This window comes from Eretmochelys imbricata, chromosome 5 (assembly GCF_965152235.1).
Source record: "Eretmochelys imbricata isolate rEreImb1 chromosome 5, rEreImb1.hap1, whole genome shotgun sequence".
NCBI lineage: Eukaryota > Metazoa > Chordata > Testudines > Cheloniidae > Eretmochelys > Eretmochelys imbricata.
This window is the reverse complement of record NC_135576.1, coordinates 216,934-236,310: the sequence shown is the minus strand read 5'-3', so window position 1 is coordinate 236,310 and position 19,377 is coordinate 216,934. Positions and strand designations below refer to the sequence as shown.

The 19,377-nt window shown below is 47.6% G+C and overlaps 1 protein-coding gene across 1 annotated transcript in view; it reads right to left on the bottom strand.

Annotated features, from left to right (window-relative positions):
• Positions 1-988: 988 nt before the first annotated feature.
• LOC144264756 (myosin-IIIb-like) overlaps positions 989-19,377 on the bottom strand; it is a 140,142-nt gene continuing 121,753 nt past the window's right edge. The window contains exons 27-30 of the mRNA XM_077816554.1: positions 7,119-7,284; positions 6,132-6,446; positions 5,607-5,697; positions 989-1,774 (exon numbers count right to left, since the gene is read on the bottom strand). Of these exons, the coding sequence (XP_077672680.1) occupies positions 5,638-5,697; positions 6,132-6,446; positions 7,119-7,284 (541 nt within the window). The 3' untranslated portion in view covers positions 989-1,774; positions 5,607-5,637. The remainder of the gene's footprint in view (positions 1,775-5,606; positions 5,698-6,131; positions 6,447-7,118; positions 7,285-19,377) is intronic.

The window sequence follows — 19,377 nt, the reverse complement described above, 5'->3', positions numbered from 1 at the left end:
TAATTTTTCCCCATGGGTGCTGCAGCCCTGGAGCACCCATGGAGCTGGCGCCTATGGTCATGGCCTCCACCTAACATCAGAGAAGCTGTCCCAAAAAGTCTCATTACACTCAAAGTGTTAAATGACAGAAAATGTAAACAGTGCAGCACTAGCTCCTCTGTGTCATGAGTCAGGGGACACCATTGTGCAGCCTGGAGACTTAGTGTTACTGCTCCATGTAGACCAAGGCATGGGGGACAGGAACAGGTCCCTCATTTTCTCTGTTCTGGGCTAGAACCCAGCACAGAGATGGGGGAGTAGCCCAAGCGAGGGCTTTGGCTTAGGGGAGGCAGCAGCCCCTTCCTGTTTCTGTGTGGGTCTCAGTTCTGGTTTTGATGCTAGAAAGGCAAAAGGAACAAATCAATTTAATTCCCTATCCCCAGCGCCAGACATCCATGGCCTGCCAGAACAGCGGGTCCAAACCCCCACAGTGACCTTGCCAAAGCACAGAGAAAACTCAAAATGGGAGATTGAAAATCAGCACTCTAATTGTGAGCTAAAGGAATACTGTGAGACAGCCTGAGTGATCAGATTTGTTAACCAAAATGTAGTAGGAAGAGAGCCCGAGACATAAGCCCTTGTATTAGAGGCCTGGTATGAGGGAGGACCTGCTCATAGAATGTGGCAGAACAGGGCTGATATTGCAGAAATACACATTCCTAAGAAGCGCTAAGCACAGAGTACTTACACAAACACATCCTGATCTTAAGTGGTACCAGAACATTCTGATAATCAAGGATGGTACAAAAACGTTCCTCAAGGATAACAGGAACAAACTCACCCCTCCTAAAAAGATAAGGTCAGGATGACAGTATGTAATAGGAAAAGGAGGACTTGTGGCACCTTAGAGACTAACAAATTTATTTGAGCATAAGCTTTCGTGAGCTACAAGCTTGTAGGTCACGAAAGCTTATGCTCAAATAAATTTGTTAGTCTCTAAGGTGCCACAAGTACTCCTTTTCTTTTTGCAAATACAGACTAACACGGCTGCTACTCTGAAACCTGTCAGTACGTAATAGAGATGTTTTGATTGGACCAACATGTACAAGGTGATGGGTGATAACTAGCCACATCAGGGGGCAGTAACCATGTCAGAGGCAGTACTAACTTGTTTGTATTGGGGTATAAAGATGTATCTCAGAGGGAGTATCTTTGACCAGCTGAGGGGGGAATGGAAAGTCCCGCCATTCACTGAACTGCGTCCCTTATCACGGGCATACACATCTTAGTATCTCGTAGAGTCTGCCAGGTGCTATTACCATGTTTTGTTGACAATAAACTTGGCCAGGTGTCTTCGCACCTTAACAGATCTTGTGGTCATTGGGCGGTTTGCTCGAGGTCTGCTGTGCCAGCTGTCTGCACAGAGCTGGGACAGCACACAGGGAGAAGACATTCACAGCCAAATATCTAAACACACGAAGTACAGGGCATTCATTCTCCAGCTGTATCAGAAAAATCACCATCAAGATTTCCATACAGATTTGCACAAGGACCCCAGCTCTTGGTCATGCCATCACCTCCTCCTGCCAGAATCAGAGACTGGCCTGTACAGCAGCTCCCCAGTGGCAGAGCATGACAAAAAGCTGCAGAAAGTTCTTCTCTCCCAGTGTCTTGTCCATAGGGCACAGAGCCAGCCCTGTGCATGTGGAAGAGGCTGCCTTCTCCCCAGGTGCTTCTCCCAGGTGATGCAGGGCCTTGCAGCACGAGAGGAGGGCAGGGCCTGAGCCAGATTTGTCTGTAAGAGAGGCAGGGAAACAAGTCTCAGGGGAGAATGTAAAGGGAAGGTGGGGAAGGCAGGGAGGGCTCTGCAATTGTCACACTGTGAGCTAGCGAAGGTCTGTGAAGTACCCAGAATGCGGATTGCATGGTAGTTTTGTTTCAAGTACATCTGACTGCAGGTGCAAGACACAAAGCACAGCAATAAACAACAGATCTGAAATCTTCACAAGAACTCCTGAAGAGCCTCTCAGTTGCCAACAGATCTCCACCGCCCAATACACACACAGAAAAGCCAAGAAGAGTGGGTGGGTCTTATACCATGGACTGAACATCACCAAATCCAGACTCAAGATTTGGGGACAGGGAGAATGTTCCAAAGTCCAGGAGCTCCTCCCCACCTCCTGCTGTTTAGCTTCAGAATTGTGCATGGTCTCAGCTGCTGCAGTGTCCATGGGGAGAGAGGTGCCTCTTGAGACCTAAACCATGAAAAACCTGCAACTGGAGGGCAACTGGGACCAGTGCAGGCCCTGGAGCACAGGCAGAAATGTGCTCTGTAGGGAACACTGTTTAAGTAGCTGCAGTTTCTGGAGGACTGAAGGTGCAGCCCCATGTAGAGCCCATTGCAATGATCCAACCTTGACATCACAAATACCTGGAGAGATCTCTGTATCCCAAAGGAATCAGATGCAATCTCTTTGGCAAGTGCTCAACTGCTGCCGCCAGCTAAAAATCTAGAGCAACTGGGGATCCAAAAAGACCCCAGGTTACAAGCCTGGGCAGTGATGGAGGGATCCTGTTCATCTGGGAGCCAACATACTCTCTACCACTCCTTCTGGCTGCCTTCCTTGTAATCTCAGTCTCTCCTGTGCTGAGTTGCAGACAACTGCCCTGGTCGATAACCTAGTTTCCTGGAGACACTGAGTAAATCATTCCCCTACATCGGAGGCTGGGAGAGATGGAAATACAGAGCTGGGAGTCCTCAGCCTGAGGTCGCTGCAACATGTACTTCCTCACCTCTCCCTGATGATCCCATACACATATTGAACAATAGCGGTGTCGGACCGAATATACCCCTGTATTCACATCCTAAACACTATTGTAATATCATCTGTCAAACGTATGCTTCATAAAGTATTATCTGAAAACTCATAATTTGCTGGCCAGTATTGTGCTGGTAAAATATTTGTGGAAACACTGTCTATGAAGTTATAAGATTCCCCTGTATGGTTTTATTAACACATGTTCCAAACCTCACAGCCCTGCCTAAACAGAAGTTGGCTTTGCTTAATATGCATTTAAACTGTAAGCAGAGTCATGAAGCAGGAAGGGAAGACAAAGGAAGTTCAAACAGATGAAAAAAACAGCAAGTAACATCCTTCCACGTAGACTCTTTGGCTCCTGGTTCTCAGCTGGAAATGTTTTTCAAGAGGGGGACTGGAACCATAAAAAGGAAGGACAAACACCCCAAGGCAACCTTCTCTCTCCCTGTCCATCACATTCACTGTACCTGAAGAGGCAAAGGATGCAGCCATTGGACTGGGGGAGGGGTCCAGACCGGCAGAGTTTGGTTAGGAAGACTATTGAAAGCATGTGGTGAGAGAACTTTGCTGGGAATCTAACGTAGGCACTGTTAAGTTAGGTGACAGTAAGCATTTTATATTTATTTTTCTTGCAACCACTTCTGATTTTTATGCCTTATTACTTGCACTCACTTAAAATCTCTCTTTGTAGTAAATAAACTTGTTCTATTGTTTTATCTAATCTAGTGTGTTCAAGTTGAAGTGTCTGGGTAACCCCATTTGGGATAGCAAGTTGTGTGCATGTTATTCCCTTAAAGGAATAACAGACTGAATATATTCGTACTGTCCAGGACAGGGCTGGGCAAGACAGAACATGTGTGTCTGGGGGGAAATCTGGGTCTGGGAGTGTGTTGGAATCACCCTGCGTTGACTTTAAGGCTGGTAAGAGCCAAGGTGTGTCTGGCTGGCTGGAGCACACATAGATGTGGCTGAGAGTGATTTACATGCTGGAGGCTGTGAGCAGTCCATGCTGGAGGTTACAGCGGCTAAGTACTGTAAGGGGCACCCAGGTTACAGGGCAGAGGTGACACAGCTATTCACTGGTCTGGATTGTACTCTGGTATGTCATAGGGTGACAAGATAGGACCCCTGCCCAATACTAATCACCACAATCTCTCAAAAGAAGAGAGCAGAGCCCCTTGAACACCCTGACAACTCTTGCTAGGAGCTTCAGACAGATCAGCAAAGCCTTGTGGTCAGTGGTGTCACAGGCAGCAGATAGAATCAGCTCGGACACCTGACGCTCATCCATCACCAGCTTGACGCTGACCTGAAGGGCGTCAGAGACCTAAACAATCCAGATATTACTGGAAATGCTTTATCACAACCTCCTCAACAATCTTGCCCCAACAGGGGAGATTTGGGATATGGTTGGGCAGACTGTCTATGCCAAGGGATGGTTTCTACAGCAGGGTCTAACTTGCTGAGAGAAGCCAGCTCCTTGCCTTCTCTTAGGAGATAACTGTCAATGATTCACAACAGCAACATCAACACCTCTCCACTGGTTCTCACTAGCCAGGTGGGACATGGCTCTCACCCACTGCCTGTACATCCATTAGATATGCATTAGTCAAACAAAGTTATTGGGCCCAATACAGGAGTAGCTGCTTAAAATTCTCTGACCTCTTCTGTACAGGAGGCCAGCCTAGACGATCTAACAGGCCCTTCTGTCCTTACGATCTATGAATCCCCCAGCACTGCAGCTACCATCATAGGCTGACACTCAAGCAGAGCAGCCTGTCCCCACCACCCGTCAAGAACCAGCTGTGCCCAGTGGAGGCAGCGAACACTGGCCTGAGCTGCTGCTAATTCAGTCTTTATCCTCTGAGTCTCCAGCTCCCAGAAGTCTCAGGAACCCTGGATTTCAGCTCCACACACTTGCATCCGTTATAGGAGCCAGTGGCCACTCACTGTCCTTGTTCAAAGGCTTTGCCTCCAGAACCCTGCCTTTTCTCCAGCACTGATATTTCCCTCTATGCCTCCCTCCAATCCTGCCACTCTGCTGCAGCTCTTGACCCCTGGAACAGCCTTCCTGTCTGGCCATCCTGTATCAGAGGTCACCGCCTCCCCAGTGCCCTCTCTCATCCATCCCACATACTACAGCTACAATACCCTTCCTCTCCTGCTGCTTAGACTATGTCAGCCTTGCTCAAACCCCATCATTGGCTGCTCTTTCCTCCTACATCAAGTCCCAGCTTTTCCACCTCACCTGCACAGCTCTGCCCCCTGCTTTTCTCTCTCCTCACTACCCCAGCTGCACCCCCAGTGCTACCTGCTCAGTGTCTCCCCATGGGCACTACCTGCTCCTGGGTCCCCCCTCAGACCCACAAGCTGTATAAGCAGCTGAATAAAGCAGAGCACAGATTAACTTGCCATAACCCCCATTCTCTCCTGCTCCCCATGCCCAGCTGTTGTCATATGTTGTGGCCTTTAACAGACGGAGCTCCTCAGGGCAGGACATAGTTATTGCCTTTGAAGCACTCTGCTCACCCCAGTGCCACTGAAATAACAAAAGCCTAAGCTGAAAATGCAGCTTTCCCCCCCTTCCCTGATCTCCCTGTGGTGCAGGCCCCCAGAAGCCCCCCTAGCTTCTGCTGGCAGCTGCTCTCCCATTTTACCCTCCACTCCAAAATCTGTACAGGTGCTGGCCCAGGGAAACTCTCCAAGCAGCCACAGGTGGAATGAGATGAAATGGCTCCTCTGTTCCTCTGACTTCCTTAAGAGAAGCTGCATCTACCACCTGTCCTGCTGCAGGGGCCCCGCTCTTACCATGTCACTCTTGCTGTGGGCCCCGCTGCCTTCAGTGCTGGGGCTTCAGTTGCAGCTCAGAATAGGAGCCATTTGAGGGGTGGGAAGAAAACTGCAGGGCAAAGCAGAGGCATAATGTCAGCCCCCCTCATCACACACACACACACACACACACACACACAACCCCCTCTGCCATCCCACACTGGGGACCTCCCCACCAAAGCCCTGCAGGGCCCTGTGCTGTTCATGCCCAGAGGCGCTCACACCATCTGCTCTCCAGGAGTGAGGAAGCCTGAAACCTTGTAGTTCCCAGTGAATACATTCTTGATCCAGAGACCACATAACCACAGGGCATGGAAAATGAGAAGCCTGGAAATCCTGCAACAGGGAGGAGAACACTGCCTTCTACTTGTAGGGAGCCCTCTTCCCCACTTGGTCCCCAGGCAAAGAGCTTCTAACTCACCTACAGACACTCTGGACCAACAGGGTTTGCTTCGGTGGCCAACAGATACAGGGTGGATGGACAGAACCCGCCAGCCTTCTTACCTGCTGGATTTCCCACATTGCCAACCGTATGGAGGGGTAGAGGCGAGGAATGGCCCGTCTGGCCACCCCAGCCTCACATGGGCTTGGCTCCGCCCCCTCCTCGTCTGGGCTCAGCTGCTGCTCTTGGCATTTCTTTGATTTCCTGAACAGCATGTGCTTGAGAACAGCAGTTGCTCCTGCATGCTGGATGTGGCTGACAACAGGTGCCCCATTAAGCCCAGCCTGTTCCCTTTGAGGCTGTTTCTCCCCATCTGCTGGCCATGGGGCCAGGGTGTGGAATTTCAGCTCCTCATAATCAGAGTCCCCATCACCTCTCTGAAGGAAAAAGGGCAGAATTCAGAAGAGACAGAGATCCACAGCTAGCTGCAGGAGTCTCCAAGTCAGCAGCCAGAAGTAAAATGCCCAGATGCAGGAGTCCCCAGGACACCTCCAGGAGTGTCCAGCTATGGGAGTGTCCCTGCCTCCAGAACATCAATGAGGGGCTTGGGATGCAATGCAGCTGTGAGAGGCACTCCCCAGGATGGTAACTGGGGGGCAGGGACATAATGCCTGGCTCGTAGAGCTGCCCTGGGATGGCCAGGGATGCAATGGGAGCATTCCTCTCCCCCACCAAAATAGTAACCTGTGTTGCTGGTTCTCAACCTATTTACCACTGTGGGCTGCATATGGAGCTTTCTGTGTATTGTGTGGGCCGCAGCCACACAATATATCTACTACCCATATGGCCTTGAGGATGTCACATGGGCCGCAGCTGTGTGCTGACTGGGCCGTGGATCGAGAACCACTGGCCTATCTGCTAGAGCTTCCGAGTGAATAAAGGTAGGAGGGGTCTGGGCTGCCTGACCAGTTGGTAAAGTACTGGACATTTCCTATGGGAACACAAAGCAATATTACCGTCGGGACAATTCCATTAGCTCAGAGGGAATAGTCTGAGCCCCCGCACCCACCCTTTGCCCATAAGGCACAACTGGAGTCCCCAACACCCACCTGCTCACAGGGCACAGTCAACGTCTCCATGAAGGGCTGGATTCCCACAGTTCGATGGTATTGGACCAGCGCGGTGAGCGAGGTGTGAGCTCGGTCTTCCCCCAGGATCACATAGCGTGCATTGGGCTGCATCTCAATCATGTAATGCCTGCAGCGGCTCTCACCCCTACAGAACCAGACAGACTCACTGCTCTGGGCCCCAGAGCCTCTCCAGGCCTTTCTTAGCAGCAGCATCTGCATTAGAGATGTGCCTAGAAGCCCCAGCTGAGATCAAGGCCCTACAGCTCTGGGTGCTGCTTAGACACTAGAGAGAGATGGTCCCTGCCCTGGATTTATACTAAATAAACCAGTGCAGGGAGGGGAAACAGTGGCACAGAGAAGGGAAGTGACTTCCCCAAGGTCACACCAGGGAGGTGACAGAGCCAGGAACAGAATACGGGTCTCCCAACTCACAGTCCACAGCTCTGAAACCCTGTAGCACTCCCAGCATGAGATATGGTAACACAACATTTTGTTTAAAAAAACAGAATGGTACAAAATCAACAGGGCACACAAAATGTATTAAAAACTGGCTAACTGACAGGTCTCAGATCATACCTGTAAGCTAGGGAAATCTGAGACTTGGAAGAAGAAAGAGGTGTAGAAAGGAGAGCCAAGGTAAGAGAGAAAGTCATGTGGTATTCGGTCAGTTTTCTTTTGGAAGAAATTGGCAAGAACCTGAACAGAGAGAGAAGCAGAGGCACAAGTACGGGAGGGTTTGAGGAATGAGTTAAAAGTGGTGGAAAGATGGCTGGAATTTTGGGCATGGGACTCAATTAAATTGGAAACGTAGAATTGTTTAGCTAGGAAGATGGCGGAACTGAAAGAGGAAAGAATGAATTTGTAATTGATGAAGTCAGCCTGGGCATGGGATTTCCACCAAAGATGCTTCGCTGCATGAGAACAGGAACAAAGGGAGCAGATGGAACTATGTTATAATCACCTAGTCTGACCTCTTGTATAACACAGGCCCAAGAGCCTCACCCAGTGATTCATCTATCCAGCAAAGAGCTTCTGGGTGAGCGACAGCACAATCTTTTAAAAAGAGAGAGGGTCTTAATTTAAAAAAAGAAAAGGAGTACTTGTGGCACCTTAGAGACTAACCAATTTATTTGAGCATAAGCTTTCGTGAGCTTCATTCATCCGATGAAGTGAGCTGTAGCTCACGAAAGCTTATGCTCAAATAAATTGGTTAGTCTCTAAGGTGCCACAAGTACTCCTTTTCTTTTTGTGAATACAGACTAACACGGCTGTTACTCTGAAACCTCTTAATTTAAAGACTCCAACTGATGGACGATCTGCCATATCCTTAGGTAAGTTGTTACAATAGTTAATCATCTTCACTGGTAAACAACTGCACCTTATTTCCAGTCTGAATCTAGCTTCCAGGCATTGGATCATGTTATCCCTTTGTCTGCTAGATAGAAAAACCCACTGTGCCACTGGCAGACCCGATGCCAGCTCATGCCAAGGCCCCTAGGCCTCACTGAAAACTGACAAAAGCATAGCTAGAAACCGGTCTGGCTCACCTGTGTGTTAGCATTGTTAAAACAGATGTTAAGTTGCTAAAAATACATTTAGTGCTTAGACTTGATGAAATACTTGTAGGATGCTGCATGTATTGATCTCACTTATAACATCTTTAGCCCATGGTATGAAGCTATACTAAGTGTTTGCATTGTAAACCTCTGTAATTATGTGACTCACCAAACAGAAAAGAAGCACTAATTAGTGTAAACTGTTGGTCCTACACACAAGAAGGCCCACTGAAACCAAATGAGGCATTGTAAAACATCAAAGGACAAAGACTCTGTTGGTTGCTCTGCCCCCCCGCCCCCCACGAAGAGGGGACCTGCATCATCTCATCCCATTAGCTTGAACTCTGGGGGAAGGAATAAAAATGCCTGTGAAGAAGGAACTGCATCACTGTGCTGCTTGGCATTTGGAAAGAGCAATATTTGTAAGCGTAAGCAAGGGATCTGCCAGCTGCTTCGCTTGGGTTAGCCATAACTGACATATAGAGCTTGTGTATTACAGGTGTCTCTATTACTTTTTGAAATGTAGCACTGTCACTCATTTGTATGTGTATGTTTACCTGCTTTAACCTTGTAAATAATTCTCATTTCTTTTTCCTAGTTAATGAATCTTTAGTTAATTACAAACTTGGCTACAAGTGTTGTCTTTGGTAAGAGATCTGAGATACAATTGACCTGGCGTAAGTGACTGGTCCTTTGGGACTGCGAGCAACTTGAATATTGTTGAGAGTTTTGGTGTAAGGGACCATCTACCATTAAGTCCAGCTTACTGGGTGGCAAGAGACTGGAGTGCCCAAGGGGACTCTCTGTAACTCCATGTTACGGCTGTTTAGTGCTTTAGGAGTTCAAACTTGTTACTTGGTTGGTAACATTGGTACTTACACTCCTGAGCTATTCTAGACGGCTTGACACCCTCTATTATCAGGATCTCTTCTCCATTTAGGTAATTGTAGACTGTGATCAAGTCACCTCATAGCCTTCTCTTGGTTAAGCTAAATAGATTGTGCTGCGTTAGTCTCTCAGTGAGGGCAGGTTTTCCAGACCTTGAATCATTCTTGTAGCTCTTTTCAGTGCCCCTTCCAATTTGTCAACTTCCTTTTTTAAGTCGGTACATCAGAACTGGACACAGTATCCAGTATCAGTCCCAGCAATGCTGTCTACAGAGGTAAAATCACCTCCCAACTCCTACTCACTACTCCCCTATTTATACACCCAAGAATGGCATTAGCCCTTTGGGCCACAGCATCATACTGGGAGCTCACATTGCTTGTTCACTATGATCCCTAGATCCTTCAGTGTCAGTGCTTTCCAGGGCACAACCCCCCACTCTGTAGGTATGGTCCTTGGATTTGGCTGCATTAGAACACATTTTGTTTGAATGGGCCAAGCTTACCAACTGATCCAAGTCACTCTGCAAGACTGCTGTCACTACCATTTATCACTCTGCCAATGTGTGTGTCATCCACAGTTCTATCAGTCATGGGTTAATATTTACACGGAGATCATGAATAAAAATATTGAACAGTGTCAGGCCTGAAATTGATCCCTGTGGAACCCCATTAGAAACTTCCCCCACCCTCCATATGAGGATGATTTTGCACTGACAACTACTTTTTGAGACCTATCAGTTAGCCGTTCTTAATTCATTTTGTGTGTGCTCTATTGATATTGTATGGTATAATCATGCTGTACAAAGTTAAACCCTTACAAAAGTCTAAGTATATTACATCTACAGAAAGAAAAGGAGGACTTGTGGCACCTTAGAGACTAACAAATTTATTTGAGCATAAGCTTTCGTGAGCTACAGCTCACTTCATCGGATGCATTCATTGGACCTTGATGAAGTTTGACCGTGTGCTTGATTGATTGTTTGAAAAGTGTGAATTGGGAGTGCTTTGTTCCAGGTGAGCCTTGAGTGGGCCTGACTGCTATAAAAAGCCAGTCAGCTGTGAACCAGCTGAGCGGCGAACAGCAGAGAGGCTAACAGGGAGTTTGCCTGGGAGTTCGCCTGGGGAGAGCCCACTGAGGTTTACATCCTGCCAGCTTCTCTGAGTAGTTACTACAACTCCTGAGGAAGCCTGTAGAAGGAAGGTAATATGGATGGGAAGCGTTCAGCTGTTGTGACCTGCACTGGATGTGCCATGTTTTTCTTTCTTCCACAGGACAGAAGCGACTTTGTCTGTACAAAGTGCAAGCTGGTCTCCATATTGGAAGAGAAGGTTCAAGGTCTGGAGAAACAAGTATCGACTCTGCAATGCATAAGGGAAACTGAAGATTTCCTGGACAGACGTCAGGATATGCTTCTACGGACACAATGTTCTGAAGATTCAGAGCAGGCTGCACGGCAGGAACAGAAGGCCGGTGAAGAAATTTGGCAGCATGTGACCTCCAGAAGAAGAAAGGGGAGCGTCCATGTACCAGCAACGCAGATACAGGTAAGCAACCGTTTTCATGTTCTCTCCACAGGTACTAATGCGGAGAGTGGACTAGATGATATGTCTGAGGGAAGGGAACAGAAGGAGACGCCGCCGATTGGAAGGCATGAGATGCACTGTCCTAGGGATGGGGGTTCCAGGACCACCGCTCCCAAGAGAAGGAGGCGGGTGGTGGTGGTCGGGGACTCTCTCTCCTCAGGGGGACTGAGTCATCTATCTGCTGCCCCGACTGGGAAAACCGAGAAGTCTGCTGCTTGCCAGGAGCTAGGATTCACGATGTGACGGAGAGACTGCAGAGACTCATCAAGCCCTCGGATCGCTACCCCTTCCTGCTTCTACCTGCAGATACAGGTAAGTAACCGTTTTCAGATTCTCTCCACAGGTACCATTGCGGGGAGTGGCCCAGATGATACGTCTGGGGGAAGGGAGCAGAAGGAGACTCTGCCAGTTGAAAGGCATGAGATGCACTGTCCTAAGGTTGGGGGTTCCACGACCACCACTCCCAAGAGAAGGAGGCAAGTGGTGGTGGTCGGGGACTCTCTCCTCAGGGGGACTGAGTCATCTATCTGCCGCCCTGACCGGGAAAACAGAGAAGTCTACTGCTTGCCAAGGGCTAAGATTCGCGATGGGACGGAGAGTCTGCCGAGGCTCATCAAGCCCTCAGACCGCTACCCCTTCCTGCTTTTCCACATGGGCACCAATGATACTGCTAAGAATGACCTTGAGTGGATCACTGCGGACTACGTGGCTCTGGGAAGGAGGATAAAGGAGTATGAGGCACAAGTGGTGTTCTCGTCCATCCTCCCCGTGGAAGGAAAAGGCCGGAGTAGGGATCATCGAATCGTGGAAGTCAACGAATGGTTACGCAGGTGGTGTCGGAGAGAAGGCTTTGGATTCTTCGACCATGGGATGGTGTTCCAAGAAGGAGGAGTACTAGGCAGAGACGGGCTCCACCTAACGAAGAGAGGGAAGAGCATCTTCGCGAGCAGGCTGGCTAACCTAGTGAGGAGGGCTTTAAACTAGGTTCACCGGGGGAAGGAGACCAAAGCCCTGAGGTAGGTGGGGAAGCGGGATACCGGGAGGAAGCACGAGCAGGAGTGTGTGAGAGGGGAGGGCTCCTGCCTCATACTGAGAATGAGGGGCGATCAGCGGGTTATCTCAAGTGCCTATATACAAATGCACAAAGCCTGGGAAACAAGCAGGGAGAACTGGAGGTCATGGCAAAGTGAGGGAATTATGATGTGATTGGAATAACAGAGACTTGGTGGGATAACTCGCATGACTGGAGTACTGTCATGGATGGGTATAAACTGCTCAGGAAGGACAGGGAGGCCAGAAAAGGTGGGGGAGTTGCACTGTATGTAATGGAGCAGTATGACTGCTCAGAGTTCACGTATGAAATTGCAGAAAAACCTGAGAGCCTCTGGATTAAGTTTAAAAGCATGAGGAACAAGGGTGATGTCGTGGTGGGAGTCTGCTATAGACCACCGGACCAGGGGGATGAGGTGGAGGAGGATTTCTTCCGGCAACTTGCAGAAGCTACTAGATCGCACGCCCTGGTTCTCATGGGCAATTTCAATCATCCTGATATCTGCTGGGAGAGCAATACAGCGGTGCACAGACAATCCAGGAGGTTTTTGGAAGTGTAGGGGACAATTTCCTGGTTCAAGTGCTGGAGGAACCAACTGGGGCGGAGCTCTTCTTGACCTGCTGCTCACAAACCGGGAAAAATTAGTAGGGGAAGCAAAAGTGGATGGGAACCTGGGAGGCAGTGACCATGAGATGGTCGAGTTCAGGATCCTGACACAAGGAAGAAAGGAAAGCAGCAGAATACGGACCCTGGACTTCAGAAGAGCAGACTGACTCCCTCAGGGAACTGATGGGCAGGATCCCCTGGGAGAATAAAATGAGGGGGAAAGGAGTCGAGGAGAGCTGGCTGTATTTTAAAGAATCCTTATTGAGGTTACAGGGACAAAGCATCCCGATGTGTAGAAAGAATAGTAAATATGGCAGGCGACCAGCTTGGCTTAACAGTGAAATCCTTGCTGATCTTAAACACAAAAAAGAAGCTTACAAGAAGTAGAAGATTGGACAAATCATAGAATCATAGAATATCAGGGTTGGAAGGGACCTCAGGAGGTAATCTAGTCCAACCCCCTGCTCAAAGCAGGACCATTCCCCAATTAAATCATCCCAGCCAGGGCTTTGTCAAGCCTGACCTTAAAAACTTCTAAGGAAGGAGATTCTACCACCTCCCTAGGTAACGCATTCCAGTGTTTCAACACCCTCCTAGTGAAATAGTGTTTCCTAATATCCTACCTAAACCTCCCCCACTGCAACTTGAGACCATTACTCCTTGTCCTGTCCTCTTCTACCACTGAGAATAGTCTAGAACCATCCTCTCTGGAACCACCTCTCAGGTAGTTGAAAGCAGCTATCAAATCCCCCCTCATTCTTCTCTTCTGCAGACTAAACAATCCCAGTTCCCTCAGCCTCTCCTCATAAGTCATGTGTTCCAGACCCCTTATCATTTTTGTTGCCGTTTGCTGGACTCTCTCCAATTTATCTACATCCTTCTTGTAGCGTGGGGCCCAAAACTGGACACTGTACTCCAGATGAGGCTTCACCAATGTCAAATAGAGGGGGACGATCACGTCCCTCGATCTGCTCGCTATGCCCCTACTTATACATCCCAAAATGCCATTGGCCTTCTTGGCAACAAGGGCACACTGTTGACTCATATCCAGCTTCTCGTCCACTGTCACCCCTAGGTCCTTTTCCGCAGAACTGCTGCCTAGCCATTCAGTCCCTAGTCTGTAGCGGTGCATTGGGTTCTTCCGTCCTAAGTGCAGGACCCTGCACTTATCCTTATTGAACCTCATCAGATTTCTTTTGGCCCAATCCTCCAATTTGTCTAGGTCCCTCTGTATCCTATCCCTGCCCTCCAGCGTATCTACCACTCCTCCTAGTTTAGTATCATCCGCAAATTTGCTGAGAGTGCAATCCACACCATCCTCCAGATCATTAATGAAAATATTGAACAAAACCGGCCCCAGGACCGACCCCTGGGGCACTCCACTTGACACCGGCTGCCAACTAGACATGGAGCCATTGATCACTACCCGTTGAGCCTGACAATCTAGCCAACTTTCTACCCACCTTATAGTGCATTCATCCAGCCAATACTTCTTTAACTTGCTGATAAGAATACTGTGGGAGACCGTGTCAAAAGCTTTGCTAAAGTCAAGAAACAATACATCCACTGCTTTCCCTTCATCCACAGAACCAGTAATCTCATCATAGAAGGCAATTAGATTAGTCAGGCATGACCTTCCCTTGGTGAATCCATGCTGACTGTTCCTGATCACTTTCCTCTCATGTAAGTGCTTCAGGATTGATTCCTTGAGGACCTGCTCCATGATTTTTCCGGGGACTGAGGTGAGGCTGACTGGCCTGTAGTTCCCAGGATCCTCCTTCTTCCCTTTTTTAAAGATTGGCACTACATTAGCCTTTTTCCAGTCATCCGGGACTTCCCCCGTTCGCCACGAGTTTTCAAAGATAATGGCCAATGGCTCTGCAATTGACCAGGGAAGAGTATAAAAATATTGCTTGGGCATGCAGGAGTGAAATCAGGAAGGCCAAATCACACCTGGAGTTGCTGCTAGCAAGAGATGTTAAGAGTAACAAGAAGGGTTTCTTCAGGTATGTTAGCAACAAGAAGAAAGTCAAGGAAAGTGTGGGCCCCTTACTGAATGAGGGAGGCAACTTAGTGACAGAGGATGCGGAAAAAGCTAATGTACTCAATGCTTTTTTTGCCTGTGTCTTCACGAACGTCAGTTCCCAGACTACTGCACTGGGCAACACAGCATGGGGAGGAGGTGACCACCCCTCTGTGAAGAAAGAAGTCGTTTGGGACTATTTAGAAAAGCTGGACAAGCACAAGTCCATGGGGCCGGATGCGCTCCATCTGAGAGTGCTAAAGGAGTTGGCAGATGTGATTGCAGAGCCATTGGCCGTTATCTTTGAAAACTCATGGCCATCGGGGGCGGTCCCAGATGACTGGAAAAAGGCTAATGTAGTGCCTGACTAATCTAATTGCCTTCTATGATGAGATAACTGGCTCTGTGGATGAGGTGGACGTGTTGTTCCTTGACTTGAAGTACGGGCTGGATGAATGGACTATAAGGTGGATAGAAAGCTGGCTAGATTGTCGGGCTCAACGGGTAGTGATCAATGGTTCCATGTCTAGTTGGCAGCCAGTATCAAGTGGAGTCCCCAAGGGTCATTCCTGGGGCCAGTTTTGTTCAACATCTTTATAAATGATCTAGATGATGGGATTAATTGCACTCTCAGCAAGTTCGCAGATGACACAAAGCTTGGGGGGAGAGGTAGATACACTGGAGGGTAGGGATAGGGTCCAGAGTGACCTAGACAAATTGGAGGATTGGGCCAAAAGTAATCTGATGAGGTTCAACAAGGACAAGTGCAGAGTCCTGCACTTAGGACGGAAGAATCCCATGCACCGCTACAGACTAGGGACCGAATGGCTAGGCAGCAGTTCTGCAGAAAAGGACCTAGGGGTACAGTGGACGAGAAGCTGGATATGGGTCAACAGTGTGCCCTTGTTGCCAAGAAGGCCAATGGTATTTTGGGATGTATAAGTTGGGGCATTGCCAGCAGATCGGGGGACATGATCGTTCCCCTCTATTCGACATTGGTGAGGCCTCATCTGGAGTAATGTGTCCAGTTTTGGGCCCCACACTACAAGAAGGATGTGGAAAAATTGGAAAGCGTCCAACGGAGGGCAACAAAAATGATTAGGGGGCTGGAACGCATGACTTATGAGGAGAGGCTGTGGGAACTGGGATTGTTTAGTCTGCGGTAGAGAAGAATGAGGGGGGATTTGATAGCTGCTTTCAACTACCTGAAAGGGGGTTCCAAAGAGGATGGCTCTAGACTGTTCTCAATGGTAGCAGATGACAGAACGAGGAGTAATGGTCTCAAGTTGCAGTGGGGGAGGTTTAGATTGGATATTAGGAAACACTATTTCACTAGGAGGGTGGTGAAGCACTGGAATGCGTTACCTAGGGAGGTGGTGGAATCCCCTTCCTTAGAGGTTTTTAAGGTCAGGCTTGACAAAGCCCTGGCTGGGATGATTTAGTTGGGATTGGTCCTGCTTTGAGCAGGGGGTTGGACTAGATGACCTCCCTTCCAACTCTGATATTCTATGATTCTATGAAGTATTCCTTTTCTTTTTGTGGATACAAACTAACACGGCCGCTACTCTGAAAAATACATCTACAGAGTTACCTTTATCCACCAAACTTGTAATCTTATGAAAAACAGAAATTGGGTTTGTTTTACAAGACCTGTTTTTCATAAAATCAAGCTGAGTGGCATTAATAATATTGCCAGCCTTTAATTCTTTATAAATTGAATCCTGAATCAGTTTTTCCATTATTTTGCCCAGGACTGATGTCTGGCCAACTGACCAATAGTTACCTCTCCTTTTTGAATATTGTTACAACATTAGAACTCTTCTGGGTCATTTCTCAGAGCAGAGGTGCTTCTAGGGCCATTCGCCTCTGACTTGGGGCAGCTTCCAGGCTTCATCCTGCAAGGTGCTGGAAAGTGACTTCAGGAGGAATTGAAGGCACTCAGCACCTCACATGATTGGGCCCTAGTGCGTGGTAATGTAGGAGGGAGTTAGATAGGATAGATAATCCTTGGAGTGACATCAATCCCGGGAAAGATAATGGAGCAGCTGATATGGAACTCAATGAATAAAGATTTAATGGTGGTTAATATAATTAATGCCAATCGACATGGGTTTATGGAAAATAAATCCTGTCAAACTAACCTGATATCTTTTTTCATGAGATTACAAGTTTGGTTGATAAAAGTAGAAGTGCTGAGGTAATACACCTAGACTTCTGTAAGGCAGGGGTCCTCAAACTTCATTGCACTGCAACCCCCTTCTGACAACAAAAATTACTACATGACCCCAGGAGGAGGGATCGAAGCCTGAGCTCGCCCAAGCCCCACTGCCCTGGGTGGGGAGTGGGCGGGGAGGACAAAGTCCGAGTACCACTGCCCTGGGCAGGGGGAACAAAGCAGAAGCCCAAGGGCTTCAGCCCCAGACAGGGGGCCTGTAATCTAAGCCTCGGCATCCCTGGATGAAGCCCTCAGGCTTTGGGCCCGGGCGGTGGGGCTCAGGTTTTGGACCCAGGCCCCAGTAAGTCTAAGCCAGCACTGGTGACCCCATTAAAATGGGGTCGCGACCCACTTTGGGGTCCTGACCAACAGTTTGAGAACTGCTGCTGTAAGGCATTTGACTTGGCACTGCACAATGTTTTTATTACAAAACTAGAAGGACAGCAAATAGGGCTGCCAATTAATCGCAGTTAACTCACACGATTAACTCAAAAAAATTAATCATGATTAATCTCACTGTTAACCAATAGAATACCAACTGAAATTTATTAAATATTTTTGATATTTTTCTATATTTTCAAATATACTGATTTCAATTACCACACAGAATACGAAGTGTACAGTGCTCACTTTATATTATTTTTATTACAAATATTTGCACTTAAAAATGATAAACAAAAGTATTTTTAAATTCACCTAATACAAGTACTGTAGTGCAATCTCTTTATCATGAACGTGCAACTTCAAATGTAGTACTTTTTGTACATAACTGCACTCAAAAACAAAACAATGTAAAACTTTAGAGCCTACAAGTCCACTCAGTCCTACTTCTCATTCAGCCAACCGTGAAGAGAAACAAGTTTGTTTACATTTATGGGAGATAATGCTGCCCACTTCTTAATTACAATGTCACCTGAAAGTGAGAACAGGCATTTGCATGGCACTGTTGTAGCTGGCGTTGCAAGACAGTTACGTTCCAGATGCGCTGAAGATTCATATGCCCCTTCATGCTTCGGCCATCATTCCAGAGGACATGCTTCCATGCTGATGACGCTCATTAAAAAAATAATGCGTTCATTAAATTTGAGACTGAACTCCTTGAGGGAGAATTGTATGTCTACTGCTCTGTTTTACCCGCATTCTGTCATATATTTCATGTTATAGCAGTCTCAGATGATGACCCAGCATAGGTTCGCAAAAAGAAAAGGAGTCCTTGTGGCACCTTAGAGACTAACCAATTTATTTGAGCATGAGCTTTCGTGAGCTACAGCTCACTTCATCAGATGCATACCGTGGAAACAGCATAGGTTGTTCATTTTAAGAATACTTTCACTGCAAATTTGACACAATGCAAAGAAGAAACAAATGTGAAATTTCTAAAGATAGCTACAGTCCTCGACCCAAGATTTAAGAATCTGAAGTGGCTTCCAAAATCTGAAAGGGATGAGGTGTGGAGCATGCTTTGACAAGTCTTAAAAGAGCAACACTGATGCAGAAACTACAGAACCCAAACCACCAAAAAAGAAAATCAACCTTCTGGTGGTGGCATCTGACTCAGATGATGAAAATGAACATGCATTGGTCCACACTGCTTTGGATAGTTATCGAGCAGAACCTGTCATCAGCATGGACGCATGTCCTCTGGAATGATGGTTGAAGCAGCAAGGGACATATGAACCTTTAGCGCATCTGGCATGTAAATATCTTGCGAGGTCAGCTACAACAGTGCCATGCGAACACCTGTTCTCACTTTCAGGTGACATTGTAATTAAGCGACAGCATTATCTTCTGCAAATGTAAACAAACTTGTTTTTCTGAGCGACTGGCTGAACAAGTAGGACCGATGGCACTTGTAGGCTCTAAAGTTTTACATTGTTTTATTTTTGAATGCAGGGTATTTTTTGTACATAATTCTACATTTGTAAGTTCAAGTTTCATGATAAAAAGGAGGGAGAAGACAGGAAGACATTTCATTCTGTCCACCACGGCCACGAATAGCTGGATAGACCTTCAGAATGTTCTCTCAATATGGCAGGCTAGTTAGCTCTTCGAACATCCAATGAGTGAAGTCTCTGCTCCCTGGTGCTGGAATTCGGCTTAGGGTAGAATACAGGGAGGAAGATGTCCAGGTTGATGTGAAATTGGGAAACAACCTTTTGGAGAAAAGCCAGGTGAGGCCTGAGTTGAACCTTGTCCTTATGGAATACAGTGTAAGGGGTCTCTGATGTTAGGGCCCTGAGCTCGGACACCCTCCTAGCTAAGGTTATCACTACCAGAAATGCCACCTTGTATGAGAGACAGAGATGGGAGCACGTC